Source organism: Gekko japonicus, unplaced genomic scaffold (assembly GCF_001447785.1).
Source record: "Gekko japonicus isolate JY-2015 unplaced genomic scaffold, Gekko_japonicus_V1.1 scaffold1270, whole genome shotgun sequence".
NCBI classification, from domain to species: Eukaryota; Metazoa; Chordata; class Lepidosauria; order Squamata; family Gekkonidae; genus Gekko; species Gekko japonicus.
In genome coordinates, this window is record NW_015170315.1 from 46,717 (window position 1) to 64,479 (window position 17,763).

Sequence of the window (17,763 nt, forward strand, 5' to 3'; positions counted from 1 at the left end):
TCGTAATAGGGGATTTTAACTACCCACACATTGATTGGGTCAATATGTGTTCTAGTCGGGAAAAAGAGATTTTGTTTCTAGACACTCTCAATGACTGTGCTATGGAGCAGATGGTCACGGTACCTACCAGGGGAGAGGCGATCCTGGATTTGGTCCTAAGTAATGCCCAAGACATGGTGAGAGATGTAAAAGTGATTGCACCACTTGGGAACAGTGACGATAATGTTATTGAGTTCAACATTTGTGTAAATAGGGAATTGGCCAAAAAGACTGACACAACCACTTTTAACTTTAAAAGGGGTAACTTCTCTGATATGAGGGGACATGTGAGGACGAAACTGAAAGGAAAAGTAGAAAGGGTCAAAACCATTGGGGAAGCTTGGACACTATTTAAGACTATATTGTGTAGTGGGTTAGCCGCATGGATGAAGGACACAAGTCTGCATGGTACACAGCACGCTTTATTGGTACACAACAAGAACAACCATTAACGGCCGACTGGCCAACTATATACACTCCTGGGGACACACCCATGGGTCCCGTTGGTGGGTTTGAATTGGTTCCATTGGTTCACCAGTGTAGGGACTAGGAGCCTAGTCCCTATTGTTCTCCCAGAGCGACTGGATGGGCCATTGGCCTGTTGGTGTATAAGCTTCAGCACTATGATCAGGAGCATCTATGTGACAGTTGACAGCTGCACTGAACCAGATTCAGCCAGTTTGGACTTAGGCAGAGGCAAGCCAAGTCACCATGATTCAGCACTACTCTGATTGGCTGATCGATATATATATGTGAATGTATTGCACTATATTCTCTCTCTCTCTGATGGTGGATGGTGTCTGGCGGAGCATTTTGTTAGAGAGCTGTATAATTTGTAAATAAATTCCTGTATATAGTAACCACTGGACTGTCTCAGTGTGGTTGACTATAGAAAAGCCTCTGGTTGCAAGGAATGACTGCTGGTGAGTGCAAGTGTGACTGAGGTTCTGGTTCAACTGTTCCAGATGCGCTGCGCAACATGGCCTGATCCAACATTGACTTCTCTTATGTTCTTATGAGCTGCTGTTAAAAGGACAGATAAAGAGGCCAGGTGAACAGTTGGGAAGCCTACAGGCAAAGTCTGGTATTTTTGCAGTTTTTTACCTGGACAGTCAGTGAAAAAGACTGTCCAGGTCAATACCGGACAAGTGGCCACCTTACCAATAACAGATATTGGGGGTAGGACAAAACAAGAAGTCTTTACCCACCGTTGGAAGGCAACCGGGGGAGGAAGTTCCTAAATTTTGGCATCATGACTGAGAAGGCCTGTCTAGCGATCCGTCTAGTCTCAGACAGCAGGGGCACACAAAGACCTCCAAAGATGACTAGAGTGGACAGGTAGGTTGAACACACACAGAGAGATGAAGCTGCCTTAAACTTAATCAGACCCTTGGTCCATCAAAGTCAATATTGTCTACTCAGACCAGCAGTGTCTCTCCAGGGTCTCAATCTGAGGTCTTTCACATCACCTCCTACCTGATCCTTTTAACTGGAGATGCCGAGGAGGCAGCCCTTAAGGTATGCTAGTTCCAAACCATACATGGCTTTAAAGGTCAATACCAGCACCCTGAACTGGGCCGGGAAATAAACTGGGAGCCAGTATACATACAGGACTGGACAATCCATGCCAGTCAACATTCTGTACCACCTGGAGCTTCCAGACAGGCTTCAAGGGCAGCCCCACGTATAGCTCATCAAAGGGACAGGGGAATTTTTCCTTGGCCAGCTGGCAATGCTACTCATAGCAGAGTGGGTATTTCAGCCCAGGCCTCCATATCCAACTCCCTTTCCAGAGGCTGCCATTGTTAGGCAGAAAATGCTATTTAGAACACCCACCTAAAATGCATATTGTTCTGAGGGCTAGTTTCACCATTGGCAACATTAGCTTCAAAGAGATCTTGGCAAGATTACTTCAGGAGACAGAGTGGCACAGGTACAGCCAAAGCAGTTCAATACGTAGAAGTCAATATGAGCACCCCTGTGTTGTGGTGGTTACAGTATCAGACTAGGATCTCGGAGACCCAGGTTTGAATCTCAACTCTGTCATGAAAATTTGCTGGGTGACCTTGGGACAGTCACACACTCTCAGCCTAGCCTAACTCACAGGGTTGTTATGTGGGCAAAAGGGAAGAAAGGAGAACCAAGTAAGCCACTTTGGATCCCCGGTGGGGAGAAAGGCACGGTATAAACCAGGGGTGTCAAACATGCAGCCCAGGGGGCTTCTATCAGGCCCACAGTGGAACTGGCTGTCTTCTGCTGCTGCTTCCAGTTCTGCTGCTGTTGCATCATACTCAAGATTGCAACAGCACAAACATTTTGATGCAATAAAATAATAAAAATAATTCCGAGCAAGAGGTGTCAGCTATCAGACACTGTTAAATAAACAAAATATTACAAGAGTGCTAATGTTTTAAGCACGTTTTTATTTTAAGTAAAAAACACCTTTGTGTTTGTGTCCTTTATAAAGTTTATATCTCCGCTATCTGGCATTATATTTTATGACACACATGATACATTATGACGCACAACAAGGTCTCATTTATGTCAAATCCAGCCCTCATAACAAATGAGTTTGACACTCCTGGTATAAACGAAGTAAAATAAACAGACTTAAAAAGAAGTGAAACCTTTTACAACATGATATATTAAGGTACACTTAAAAGCACAGGAACAGAAATTGGTTAAAAAAAAAGGCAAGTATAGTTTACTGCAACTAAGGACATAAACTTTAATTTCTATTCTCCTGGATTGCTTTCTTTAAGCTTTTACCCCGACAGACATTGTACAATTAACTTCTTAATGGGCCAAAATTCAGTAGACAAGGCTTTCCTCAACATGGAGATACTGTGAGGGGCATTTGTTTGATTTCTGCCTGTCAAGCAGGTGTTGCAGAAACACAGCCTCTGCTAGACAAAACAAGGTAGTGATAACCCTTGTTTCAGGAGACAGGATACTGATATTGTACAGCAGTGACTGTACAGTGTTGTACAATGATGTGCTGTGTCGGACAGCAACCCAAACCAAACACAGAAGTTCTCAGTTAAAAATTGAGATCAGTTCAGGCATACACAAATTGGAAATATATATAATTTACAAGAGCTAGAGCAAAGAGAATGGAATCAGGTTTTTATAGAGAGTCCATTCCATCGCTGTTCTGAAGTTTCTTCATACTAAGAAAGCACACACATTGCAAAGTAGGTCTTGTTAGAAATTCAGTTTTGGTACAATAATGATGGGTAAAAGGAACACGGGGTACCCATAATCCTAAGAGAGAGGACAAAAAAGGGGGAAGGCAAACTCAACCCTAAAATATACCAGCACTGTTCGAGGGGTCAAGCTAACAAAGATAAATATTATCAAAAATATCTTTTTATTTATGGTATACACAATAGCAAGTATAAAAGATTAAAAACAAGCAGTCTGAAGATCAGACTTCAAAGAACATCAGCATGAGCTTGAAATAAATGTTAGTCATTTTACATACAGAGTTGATGATTTCACATACAAGCCAAACTTTTTAAATAGTTATTTATTACTTATATTTATTTTAATCATTTCGCTTTCTTTTCTTTTTTGTACATTTTCAGAAAGCAGCACCTGGCTTCAGTTTATATATATTTGCTTCTCGATGTGTGTGTGTGTGTGTGTGTGTGTGTGTGTGTGTGATCATAGTATTATTGACCACTGAGGAAGGCCCTAGAGGCCAAAACACGAATGGTCCCATTGGTCATTTGATATAGTCATCATCTATGTATGTGATATCATCAACTCTGTATGTAAAATGGCTAAAGCTTATTTCAAGCTCATGTTGATGTTCTTTGAAGTCTGATCTTCAGACTGTGTTTTTAATCTTTTATATTTGTTATTGTGTACACCATAAATAAAAATATATTTTTGATAATAGTTATCTTTAAGTTAGCTTGACCCTTTGAACAGTGCTACCCACAATCCTCCAAATAAGTGTGGTCACCATTTTGTGTGAATAGGGCTGGGCATATTTTTCTATGGACATACACCTTCACTATGTGAAAATGAATACTCTCAAAAATCCAGTTAACTTTGTGTTCTGTTTGCACATAATGAAGCTGGAAAATATGCACTATTCACACAAAATGGTGACTGTATATCAGGAAAATTGTGGATAGCACACAATCGCATTATGTGTGGTTGGTGTGTAGCCTTACCAGATCTCCTGCTAGAGTGGGACAACACCTACCCCGGCCCCCACTGCTACTCTGTGGAGCAGTGGAAGCAAAATTGGGGGGAAATCAGCAAAATCATGCTGCAGTGCCACTTCCAACATGAACCCAGAAGTGACATCAATGCATTGGGGCATTGATTTAGAATCCTAGAATGTCACATCAACACAATGACATTTTCAGGTTTGCACTAGAAGTGACGATGTGGCGTTGGTGCAATGTTGATCATCAGGCTGTGCTTCCTCTGTCTCTTGGGGGTACTAAGCTAGCAATCCTGTAATGTGTGCCAAAATCATATATCTGAAAAAAGACTAATGTGAACAGTCTACACATAGGAAGAATGCAGGATTGCATCCAGTTGCTGTCCAGGCCTCTTAAGTGCACCTGTGAAAAAAGTCCATGTCTGTACAAGCTACACATATATACATATACACTGACTGAGGATCCTGCCTTTTGCACACAGGACTGTACATGAACAGGTTATGATGAACACATGTAGGAGGTACAGGCAGGGCCCTTGCCCTACAATCCCATTAACCTACATGTGTGCAGACTGCACACACTTTGTAATATGTGCATAGTCCCACTCAGTTGGACCGTTTGTCCATCTAGCTGAGTCCTGTCTCCTGTGACTAGCGACAGTTCTCCAAGATCTCAGGCAGATTTTCAGAGCCTAATATCCAAGACCCACTAAATGAAGATACAGGTGACTGAATCTTTTGCATATAAATCAACCACCCTGCCACTGAGCTATGGTTTCCTCTGCATCCTAGTACATGCCTCAAGCTTTGCTGCCATCCACTCTGAGAAATATGTCCTTACGGGGAAAAATATTACCACAAGGATGAAGTATGAGCTTGATGGTGCTTAACACACAAACAAGATTACTCAAAAGGGGGGAAAGGGGTGGGGGGTGGGAGAACACCAAGCCTGGCTTGCTCTTGTGCTTTGAGCAGTCACTTGCAGGTTGTTTCCGTATGGAGGTTTGGCTCAGTCTGGCATTCAAACAGAAGTGTTTTGGCTTTCTTTGTGGGTTTCCCCATGCTTTGCCGCATATTTCCCCAACTTGGTTTGATACAAACTTTTTGAATGCCATGTGGATGGGAAGGTGAGCATTTCTGAAGTTCCTGCCCACCTTCACTCTATCTGCTGATTTTTGTCACAATCCTAGCAGTTACCACCTTCAAAGTCCATTGAAGTCAATGGGCTTAAAAAGGTGTACCTCTCTTTAGGATTGCAACAAAAATCAGTGGAATGAGCTTTTTACATAGGGAGATAAAACATTACCTGTTAATGATGGTACACCAAACTGATGCTAAAGGCAGTGGCTAACTGAAATGTTGGCAACTCTAACACAATAGCAACTCACCCTTTTTCAGTCTTCTGAAGGTACAAACAATTTTTCTCAGACTGAACGTAGCATTTGTGGGCACAGAGACAAATTATGAAAAACCTCTCACAAAAGACTTATTGTGCTTTGTTACGGTTTCAATCATAACTAATGGAGGTGCCTTAGAGACAAAGGTTAGGTGTGTTTAAGCCACATGGAAAAACAAGCCCATTGAAATTCCTCTTTGACCCCTTTTATCTCTGAAATTCCAACCTGCTGATCCCTGATCTGAAAATATTCTGTTTTTAATATTTTTCTCTGCCCTAGTTCTCACTTGTGTATGAAGTTATAAATCTTTTCTAGGACTGTACCTATTCAGGTATACTTTCTGGCTCCTCCAAACCAATTCTGGCAGAATCAGTTAAGAGTTTGGGGGGGTTGCTAGATTCTCCCCTCATATTAGCTAAAAGGCAAGCAAGGTCAGTTGCTCACAAGGAAACTGGCTTCTTAAATGGGATCTGCTGATCTGGCCACACCTACCTGTTCCATGGTAGTCTTTGATGCTAGACTACTGTAATATGCTGTACATGGAGCTGCCTTTGAGAACAATTTGGAAGTTACAACTTGTGAAAAATGTGGTGGCCTGTTGATTGGTTGGTGCTAGTTATAATACAATTATACTACAATAAATGCTGTAAACCGCTCAGAGACCCTTCGGGGTCAGAGCGGTATATAAGCCGTGTTGGTGCTAGCTATAATACAATTATCATCGTAGACAGTATAGTGGTCAGAGTGTCTGACTCGGATCTGGGAGACCCAGGTGTGAATCCCCACTCTGCCATGAAAGCTCACTGGGTGACCTTGGGCCAGTCATTTGCTCTCAGTCTTTGAAGTTGGGAAGAAAGGCAGGGTATACATGAAGGAAGTGAATAAACATTGCATTGGTTCTGGTGTTTACCTCTAAAGCTCTGTTTGGCCTGGGACCCACATAGGAAGTCATACAGCAGCAATGCTCTTCCAGTCAGGGACTCTTAGTTGTCTATTCCTGTAAACTGATGAGATCTGCCTCTATTTATTGACAGGACTTTTCTGTACTTGCCCCTTCCTTGTGGAATGGCCTTCTAGAGGAGGTTTATTCATTTTATTTTTCTCTTTTATTCATTTATAGGCTGCCCTCACTAAAACTCAAGGTAGATTACAAAGAACTAAAAAAATTCAATCAGACAGCATAAGACATCAAGTAAACAACAAGGAGTACTAGGATTCCAGAACTGCAAAACAATGCAACCCCCTCACCCCTATCAAAAAGGAAATTTCACACTACTCCTTACCTCACTTTTTCTCCATTTATGCCTCCTCTTTTTTTGAAGTGGGATGGGAATGGAGATTTCAGATAGCATTTAAAAGGAGGAGGAGGGAAAGGGGTAGTCAGCCCTTAAAAGGAATGCACTGCAAACATTCCAGCTGAGCCGCAGAAGCAAAGTAGCTCCTTCTTGCTAGGAGAAAAGGTCGGCAAAAAGAGATTAGATTTGTAGAGATTAAGTTCCCACAGTCGGCCAACAGCTATATAAAAGAGAAACACTGCCTCAAAGGTGGTATGGAAAAGGGAAGGGAGACAAGCAGAAGCAAAGTAGCTCGTTCACAAAACTAATTTCTTGCTAGGAGAAAAGATCGGCAAAGAGAGATTATATTTGCAGAGATTAAGTTCCCACAGTCGGCCAACAGCTATATCAAAGAGAAACACTGCCTCAAAGGTGGTATGGAAAAGGGAAGGGAGACAAGAACATGAAATGGAAAAGCAACCTTGGGTGAGAAAGGCACAACCCCTTCTGCTACACTTTAGCAGCAAAACGAAGGCAAAAAGCTTATTTGGAAGCACCTTAAGGCATAACATACTATAATGCAGAACGTAGGTTACAAAGGTAGAAGATAATGAATTTAAGGTGATACCTAAAGTAAGCATTGCAATCAACCACAGTCCTATTCCCTCATAAAAGCTACCTCCTGAGCTGTTTCAGTATACAGCAATTCTAACCCCTTTATGAAAATGCCCTCCTGAAAAGTTCTGTTTTGCATATTCTTTGAAATAATAGAAATCAGGAGGCCTTCCTGACTTCCTCAGGTAGGCCATTTCACAAGGTGGGAGCTAACACAGAGAATAAATGTGAATGGGCAGCTGCCAATTTTATGCATATGCAGGGTGGCACTTTTAGAAGGCTCAGCTCAAATGCATGAAGCTGTCATGGCAGAGCATAGCAACGGATGCAGTCCTGCGCATGTATCTGGGTCCAAGGCCATTTAGGGCTTTGTAGGTGAAAAACCTCTGGCCTGGATAGCCCAGGCTAGTCTGACCTTGCCAGGTCTTGGAAACTAAGCAAGGTCAGCCCTAGTTAGTATTTGGATGGGAGACTTCCAAGGAATACAAGGATTGTGATGCGGAGTCAGGCAATGGCAAACCACCTCTTAATGTGTCTTGCCTTGGAAACCCTACAGGGTGGCCATAAGTCAGCTGTGCCTTGACGGCACTTTCCACCACCACCAGGTGATAACCACAACCTTGAATTGAACTGGGTAACTGATTGGTAGCTAATGGAGTGACTGCAGAATGGGTGTGACATACATGATCTACTTAGTGCCTGACAGCAACCGGGCTGTGGAGTTCTGCACTAACTGGAGTTTCCAAGATGACTGCAAGGGCAGGCTCATGTAGAATACACTACAATAGTCTAGCCTTGATGTAAGTATAGCATGGATCCATGTGGCTAGATCAGTCAATGCAAGGTAGGGAGCCATTTTCTGGGCTAAATAAAACTGAATAATGCATTTTCTGGCAGCTCCGTTTGCTTCTCTAGAATAATGCTGGACCCAGTATAACCCTTATGCTCTTAACTGCATTAGTATCAGTTGAACTTCATCAAAAGTGGGAAGAACAATGTCCTTCAAGACTTCAGCCTTCCAAACCAACAAGGAAGGCCTTGATTTGGTTCAATTCTGGAAGCTATGCAAGGCTAAATGTATAAAGAAAGCTTTTTGCATAGAGGTTAGGTTTTAAAAGAGTTGTCTTTCATTATTTATATTTCATGTGGAATTTTATCTTTTTAAATGATTTTCATTTTTGTAAGCCTCCTTGATCCATATGGAGAGAGGTGGCATATAAGTTATTTAAACAAATAATAGAACTTAATAAACAATACTACAAAACTCCCTAAAGGAAATGGTTTGCATCAGAGAGGCAGCTAGGTCAGAACCCTGCTTCCCGACGTCTAGTTTTCTTTAAACAGGGATTTAAAAAATATATATATATGGATATCGAACTGAGACACTACATGTTACAAATCATGACCATATAGTTTGACCCTGAGTTGTGTAAAATTTTCTGTTACAGAGAATTTTGCCTTGAAAGGGTTCCTGATACCCATTGAGAAGAGACAACAGTAAATTATAAACAAGAATGTCTCTTTGTTCAAAAGAATGGTAAAAACAACCAAGGCAATTAGTTATGGCCAATGGGACAGATGATGGACAGAAGGAAGCTTCAGGCTTTACCATATAGGTGAAATTAACATGAGGTATGCAGAGAAAGATTACCACAGATGGCAAGAGTGACTGCAAAGCTTCCCCTTCTGTGGGCTGTTTATTATTACAGGGTTTTTATTGTGCCATGGATAGAGTCCCTGCTTCTGTGGTTTCTGTATTTGCAGGGGAACTAAGCAAAGACGTTATCTCAAAGCAACTATTCATACAAATAAATCCTACTTAGCTTCAGTCTTTTGTACAATAAAAAGATTAATCAGACCCTGAACCAAACTCAAAGTGGCCAATAGGGACTCTGGCTAGTTTAGGGTTCTTTGATTTTGGCTGGAAAGAGACGGTAGGTTTTTCTGATCTGACAGAGGCATCTTTTTGTTTGAAGGATTTAGTCTTTTAAAAATTGATTTTATGTATGTTTTACAACCCGAGGACTGTGCTATGGATATCATTTTAGGTAGCTTAAACCTGGTTTTTATGGCTTGCAAGGTAACAGCGTTCCATGCGGCTCGGTATTTAGTTATGTCGGCCACATGACCACGGAGAAGTCTTAGTATTTAGTTATGTTGGCCATATGACCACGGAGAAGTCTTCGGACAGTGCTGGCTCTTTGGCTTGGAAACGGAGATGAGTACCGCACCCTACAGTCTGATTTGACTGGTTTTCGAACAAGGGAAACCTTTACCTTTACTTTAGCACTGATAGTGGTGCCCACTAATAGATTTTGTGGTGTCCACTTCTTTCTCTTCTTTCCAAAGCTACTCTTCCTCCAAGCAAAGAGCCATTCCTGGATTTACCATACTTCGCTGGAGCAAGAGGTGATTCAGAAGAGTCCACCAGGTGTTGGCTGGCTGCACCCATTTCAAAACAACTGCCTCCTGATCATAGAAGGATGTTTGGCTAAGAAACTCTCAACATTTTGTGACTACGCTTCAGACCTCATGGAGCCATTCTGTGGATGGTGGTGCCCCCTGTGGGGTAATGCCCTCTTCCCATCCTCAGAATTCCTAAAGTGCCCACAGACACAACAACTGGCTCTAACCAGTAGGCAACAACTACCCTGACCTCTGTTTGCAGCCATCTAATGGCTTGTTTTATCTGAACTGTTCGGATGCTGCATCTTTAAAGGCGTTCCACATTTTGAATCTTGAGGGGACCACCCAAAGTCCATCATCTGGTTTGAATTTACATTTGGCAAGGTCAATGGGGAATTGCTTAGGGGAGCTCAACGGACCAGATCTGTGATCTCTGGCACATGGTACATATTTAGGATTACAAGGAATAATGCATAGCTTTTGACATTTATTATTTTACTGAATCCATACAAAGCTTTGAATATTGTGCTGTATTATTTGTCATGTCTGCAACTTTCATGTCTCTGCACATTCTCTAAAGCCTTTTGTTTCAGCAGCAAATTTATACGACTTTGAAAAACAGTGCAAGGAAACAAAGCAAGAACAAGCATGGCTAGTTGAGCATAAGGTAAAGGTAAAGGTTTCCCTTGCTCCGAAGAGCCGAAGACTTCACACGTACACATTTCCCCCCATTTTCAAACTATTTTGCATACACTGGCTTAGTAATCTTCAGGTAAGGCAGGTTATCTCCAACTTGAGGAATAAGAGCCATAGATGACAGACAGCAGTCTGCTAGCAGGGCTGATGAAATGTTGAGGGATAGGGGTACAAATCTCACAGCACCCAGTTGTTCTGGGTGTTTCCAGAAACCAGAAAAAGTACTGGTGGAAGATATTAACACCATACCTATTCTACTCAAGCATCTTGTGTGTGTGCTACTGAATGGGGAGGGAATCTGTTTGGGGAGTCTCTAAATGGGAATCTTTGGGGATCCCATGGAAGCTCTCAGTAGCCCTACCTGCCACATGTACTGCAATGATTACTCAGAAATAACTCCAACAGACTTCACTGAGAGCTGCTACCTTGTAAATGTATGTGGCAAATCCAGGGTGCAGTCACACTGCTGGCTTGGCATGATATGGTGGTGCCTCTAATTGCACCAGCTTAAAGTGTTGCAGGGCATACCAACCAGACAGCACACCCTGCTGCGAGTTACCTGTGTGGCTGTCCCATGGTCAAGCATCCACAGTAGAGTTGCGCATCAGCCATGGCACGCGCTGTGCTGGTTGGAGTTTGTTTTTAAAAATCACCATTGTGCACGTGCATAAGTGAACAACTGCTTCTGTTAGCTAGCTCCACAACCCATTAATGAGACAGAAGTGCCTGTTTACACTTCCCTTCTGGGTTCCTTTTTCACCAGGAGAGTTCAGACGTTGGACAAAATGGAGTGGAAGCGCTACTATCCCTTACTACTGGACTTTCCCCAGTACATCATTACTCTGGTTCTAACACACAAAGTGGAATGGGCTACCGATGACTGGGCCACGGAAGGCAGATGTTGTCATCTGATCGAGCCCTTTAAATCCGCACAGGTAACGCGAGTATGTCACGACAAACTGCTTGTGTGACTGCAGCCCCACATTCAAAACCAGGACTTCTTAGTTTACAATTCTTGTGCAACCATCTTTCACGTTGACACCAACAGTTTTTAAAATGCCTAATCTAACCTGGATCACATCCTTTGTGTTTCCTGTGGCTTCAGAGAAATGATTAATTGCCTTCTCACTTGTGACAAGAGCAAATATTTGCACATTTATCCTACTGCTCATAATGATTAAAAGTTAATCAAAGCCAGAATGGCTATTTTTAAGGCTGATTTGTCCTGAGTGTGTGAGTGTCAAGTGTTGCTGAGTCGCTTCTGACTAATGGTGACCCTATGAATTAACATCCTCCAAAACGTTCTGTTGTTAACAGCCTTGCTCAGGTCTTGGAAACTGGGGTCCAGGGTTTCCCTGATTGAGTCCATCCATCTTATGTTAGGTCTTCCTCGTTGCCTGCTGCCTTCAACTTTTCCTAGCATGATTGTCCTTTCCAGTGACTCTTGTCTTCTCATAATGCGACCAAAGTACAATACTCTCAGTTTAGTCAGTTTAGTTTCTAGGGAGAGTTCAGGCTTGATTTAGTCAAATCTCATAATATTTGGAACTTTTCTTAAAACCTCAGAGCCAGAATCCTGAGTTCTGATGTATGAATGCCCCATCCTCAGGTTTTTTTTCTGATGCTTTTGCATGCTCTTCCCCATACCTTCACTGTTGAAAAATGTTTCCAAACACGTACCAAGAGACGAATAAGGAAGAAAAACAAAGCCCTTCCCTTGCCCTTTACAGATGTGAATAAAAGGCCAAGAAGGTGCAAATAATTTTTCAATTATGTAAAGTTAGAATTTGATGGACACATTTCATGATTGATGTTTCTGCTTGAACACAGTCTTCCTTGCCACCTCCTCTTCTGTGCTTGCATGAACATGAAGATCTTAAGGCAAATTAGATGGAAGCCTGATTCTGACCTGCCAACGAAATTCCATGCAATTAAGCACATTGCTACATAAAGCAACGACATACTATTAAAGTCCAGTTCATGCGCCAGCTGATCAAGTGCTCTTAGCAGCTTATGAGTATTGCTGGTGTTCAAATCACCCTTGTTTACATTTGTAGGAATCACATGAATTTCAGCAGATCCTGGGTTGGATTCCCTTCACACTTACGCACAATTACTCCTGTTTAACCCAATTTAGCTGCTTGAAGCGGAGGCCAAAGGTCAGCCAGATGTCTTTTGTTGGAGCTGATACATCAAGCGGGTGGAAAGTATATTAGGACCTTGGAGATAAAAAAGGTCCAAACTACACAAAATATTGGCGTTCCAAGATTGAAATGCCAGATGTGTTGACCCTAAAATGTAACAGGGGTCCCCGATATGGATTTGGGCTGCAACACTGGAAAAGGGAGGAACTTAATTCTTTCCCCATCCTCACCCTCTGATATTTCCTCAATCCAAAACATTGATTATGCCCCAAAGGCAAAAAATATCTGTATGCCCTTTACAGATGTGAATAAAAGGCCAAGAAGGTGCAAATAATTTTTCAATTATGTAAAGTTAGAATTTGATGGACACATTTCATGATTGATGTTTCTGCTTGAACACAGTCTTCCTTGCCACCTCCTCTTCTGTGCTTGCATGAACATGAAGATCTTAAGGCAAATTAGATGGAAGCCTGATTCTGACCTGCCAACGAAATTCCATGCAATTAAGCACATTGCTACATAAAGCAACGACATACTATTAAAGTCCAGTTCATGCGCCAGCTGATCAAGTGCTCTTAGCAGCTTATGAGTATTGCTGGTGTTCAAATCACCCTTGTTTACATTTGTAGGAATCACATGAATTTCAGCAGATCCTGGGTTGGATTCCCTTCACACTTACGCACAATTACTCCTGTTTAACCCAATTTAGCTGCTTGAAGCGGAGGCCAAAGGTCAGCCAGATGTCTTTTGTTGGAGCTGATACATCAAGCGGGTGGAAAGTATATTAGGACCTTGGAGATAAAAAAGGTCCAAACTACACAAAATATTGGCGTTCCAAGATTGGAATGCCAGATGTGTTGACCCTAAAATGTAACAGGGGTCCCCGATATGGATTTGGGCTGCAACCCTGGAAAAGGGAGGAACTTAATTCTTTTCCCATCCTCACCCTCTGATATTTCCTCAATCCAAAACATTGATTATGCCCCAAAGGCAAAAAATATCTGTATTCTGCTTGCCTTCATTTCTATATCAGGGCGCGGGGGACCATATTGAAATGGGGAAACAGCAAGGGAGAAAGAGTTAACCCTCCTTCCCCATCACTCTGCCTGTGGTCCATATTGCCTCCCCCCCACCTGCAGCTTTTTAGGGCTGAATCACAGACTTGGGAGTTTTAAATCTCAGAACTCTCACATCACTTGTTTGGTCCTGAAGCTTGCTTCTTATGGTGGTGGTGGTGGTGGGAAGGGCCCTCAAGTCCCAGCTGACTTACAGGGATGCTGTAGGGTTTTCAAGGCAAGAGGCGTTCAGAAGTTTTTTGCCACTGCCCGCCTCTGCATTGCAACCCTGGACTTCCTTGATGGTCTCCCACTGAGGTACTACCCAGGACCGATCCTGCTTAGCTTCTGAGATCTGACAAGGCCAGGCTAGCCAGAACCATCCAGGTCTGGGAGTTTCTTATGTTCCTAGGCCAGTGATCCCCAACGTGTGCCCTTGGGGGCCATGGCAACCGTCAACACCTTTCCTGGCACCCGCCAAGTGTTTTTAGAAAGTGGGCAGGGCCAAGCGGGGCTTTTGTTGATTGGCCACTGGAGATTTGTTTGGCTGTGCAGATTTGTAAAAACATCGCTTTGGCAGCAACTGTTACCCAGCACAAGAATCTTCACTGTGTGACTGAAGGGAAGCTGCTGCAGCCATTTCATGACTGTGCCCAACAGACTGTGTCAGGATTCCAAACGCCTGCAGGCTGAAAAAGGTTGGGGGACCCTGTCCAGCCTATAAGGGGCCTTACAGGCCGTCTTTTCCAGCTTCTTGTTCAATGCAGGAAATCCAAACCTAGATTGATGGTTGCTCAAGTTCTGCTTTTTAAACCTTCAGCAAGGGAGAGTCCTCTCCCAGGTAATTGATTCTGTTGTCAGACTGCTCTTTCCACTAGGAAGTTTCTCCTGTCGGTCTAGCTCATTAGATCTAATGTCTCCAGGTTGAACACGCCCAGTTCATTTTCCTCATAGGACTTGTTTCCCATACCTCAAGTCATCATTTTTGTCTTCCTCTGAACCCATTCCAGTTTGTCTGCATCGTTCCCAGAACTAGAATCCGGACACAGTCCTTCAGGTGAGGTGTGACTAGCCCAAAAGTAGAGTGTAAAGCTTGCTTCTCATGACCTGGATGCTATGGAGGAGGAGGAAGAGGAGGAGTTGAATTTATACCCAGCCCTTCACTCGGAGTCTCAGGGTGGCTTACAATCACCTTCCCTTTCTCTCCTCACAACAGACAGGTGGGGCTGAGTGAGCTCTGAGAGAACTGCTCTTGAGAGAACAATGACTGACCCAAGGTCACCCAGCTGGCTGCATGTGAAGGAGTGGGGAATCAAACCCAGTTTTCCAGATTAGAGTCCACCGCTCTTAACCACTACACCGAACAGGCTCTCAACATAGCCTAAAATCACATTAGCCTTTTTGGCAGTCGTGTCACACTGCTGGCTCATGCTCAGATTGTGACTGACCACGACCTGTTTCACACATACTACTGCCAAGCCAGGTCTTCTCCATCCTATATTTGTACATTTTATTCTTTTTTGAATAAATACAGATTTCTGTACCGACACTGATAGACAGATTCAGGCGGACAGCCATGTTGATCTGAAGCAGCAGAGCAAAGTTTGAGCCCAGTGGCACCTTTAAGACCAACAGAGCCCCCGGTCACACGGGAGGATTTGATCTGCAAAAGGGACGGATCAGGGGCACATCAAGTGGGCGCGATCACACCACAACATCTGGGAAGTGGCGCGCACCTGTCCCTGATCCGTCTCTTCCGGCCGAAGATGCGGAGTTAAAATAAACCTGCAAAGCAATAGTACCTACCGGAAAATCCGTGGCACGGGCGGCTGTGTGATCGCCGATGCGCCCGTCTCCCGCAGATTGCAAGGCCCCCTGCCGAACTGCACAGGCGCACACATGCGCAGCTGACTCGCCTCGCTCTCCTGTCCGTGGCTTCCCCCTCGCATCTGATCACGCTGGGGAGTATATGCGTGGCGGCTCGGGGATCTGTCTGACATCTGATCCCGCTGCCACACTTCTCTTTTGCTGCGGCTCTAAAAAGCCGCACTTCTGCCCCTGCTTTTCCTGCGGTGTGACCGGGGCCAGAGTTAGCTTTTGTGTGCATGCACACTCAAGCTTATACCCAAAATAAAAATTTGTTGGTGTTAAAGGTGCCACTGGACTCAAACTTTGTTCTGATAAATAATTTGCTGATACCTAATTGTAAAAAGATGTTGTTGTGAGTTCTTTATTAGAAAATGGCAAACACGAGATCTCACAAAAGTTATACACACATACACACACATGGGAGCGCTCAGAACTACTGTTTTAGTGCAGAGGCATAAATTGGTGCATGGTTCCCTACTGTTCACCTCTATCGCTTCCCTTTCTGTAAAGCATCAAAGACTCGTAGTCCCATGAAACTCTTTTCATAACACTCCCTTCGCAGCTGGTTAGCCTAGCATCCTACCTACGCTTCCAATATAGCTTAATCTGAGTATTTCATTTTCTCTTTAAAAAAAGCCATATTTGGTTCTGTCCTGAGCCACTGTTAGCTCTGGGGCCACAGAGTGCATACCCTTCCCTGAATAATTTCCACCAGGGTAGGTGTTGGGGAAGCAGTGTTTTTGTTTGGTGAAGCAGAACTTTGTATATCCAAAGGAAGTAGTTGGGAAGCTAATCTGCTGCCAACCTGAGACTGTATAGTGTAAAACTTTCTGCGAAATTTAGGAACCACAGAGATTTTGGGCATAAGATTTTTTAGGGGTGCCAGGTTGGTCATTCACCCTTTAAAATTAAAAAAACTTGGGGGGGGGTTTGCAGTGTTGATTGAAAAAGTCATAAGGTTTTTCTTGTTGACTGTTGCGTTTATGACTTTGGAAGCAGCCTCTTCAGTCATGGGCTTCCGTCTATCACATTTGTATCTTGCATTTCTACCAAGGATCACACCAAGAGCATGGTTCCCTCCCCCCTCCACTGCATACTTGCAATAACTCTGACAGGCAGGTCTGGTTGAGAGACAGGTAGGCCCAAGACGACTCTCTGCACCTGATGGCTGAGTTTCGTAGGTCTGCTCACTCTGGCCAGTACTCCAGAGTGCCTTGTGATTTAAAGTCAGTCCAAAGGCTCCCAAGCGTGGATAGGAAGGGCTGCAGCTCCAATTCACAGTATTGACTGAGAGCGCGGAACCAGGGAGGTAGTTACTCGAGTCCGGAATAATTCTTTCTCTCTCGCAGAGTACCCGCGGTCCCCCTTCCTCCCCTTTATATGCCAGACTGGTTATTATGAATAAACTGGCAGTCTGATTTCACCGAACCTCCCATATCATCCACCGTTTCCTTTTATAGCTGGGGACTTGGAACTCTCCCTCATCCCTTGACCTCGTGGGCGCTTCTCCCCACCCGCCCAGCCTCCCCCGAGCCAGGCGAGGGGACTGGAGCGCCCGACGGGAGGGGAGGGGAGGGGAGGGGGGGTCCCTCGCGCGGCCCCACCCATCCTGTCCTTTCCAGACCCCGGAGGTGGGCGGGGTTTGAAGCAGCTCAGGCGACCCGCTCCCCATGGGGCAGACCCACTCGCTCCAGCCTCGCAGGGGAGGGCTCTGCCCCTTCCCCACCCGGCCCCGCTTAAATGCGACGGCCGCTGCTCGTGGCCCTCTCAGTCCGGAGCAGCTGCTAGAGCGCGATCGCCGCCGGGCGCTGCAGCCTCCCCGCCGCCCCCTGCCAGGCTACCCGCTTTACCTGAACCAGCACGACGGGGGAGTCGCCTGCCCCCCTTCCGCATCGCTTCGTGGCCGCCTCTCCGCGCCTTCCAGCCGGCCGAGGTGAGTGAGGGGCTCCAGGGCACCTGCGGGGGACGAGCGCAGCCTTGAGCGCGGGACGGAAGGGCGCAAACGCCTCGTGTGTGTGTGTGTGTGGGGAATCCCTCCCTGCCCGCCTCCCGGAGAAGACACGGGGCACCCCTGGGGCAAAAGGGCGG

General features: G+C 44.5%; 2 protein-coding genes across 2 annotated transcripts in view; one reads left to right on the forward strand and one right to left on the reverse strand.

Moving 5' to 3' along the window:
* RBPJL (recombination signal binding protein for immunoglobulin kappa J region-like) overlaps positions 1 to 17,763 on the reverse strand; it is a 65,696-nt gene that overhangs the window by 24,889 nt on the left and 23,044 nt on the right. The window contains exon 2 of the mRNA XM_015418024.1: positions 17,526 to 17,631. Coding sequence (XP_015273510.1) covers positions 17,526 to 17,631 — 106 coding nt within the window. The remainder of the gene's footprint in view (positions 1 to 17,525; positions 17,632 to 17,763) is intronic.
* MATN4 (matrilin 4) overlaps positions 17,351 to 17,763 on the forward strand; it is a 59,886-nt gene continuing 59,473 nt past the window's right edge. Inside the window, exon 1 of the mRNA XM_015418032.1 lies at positions 17,351 to 17,608. The gene's annotated coding sequence lies outside the window, so the exon portion shown is untranslated. The remainder of the gene's footprint in view (positions 17,609 to 17,763) is intronic.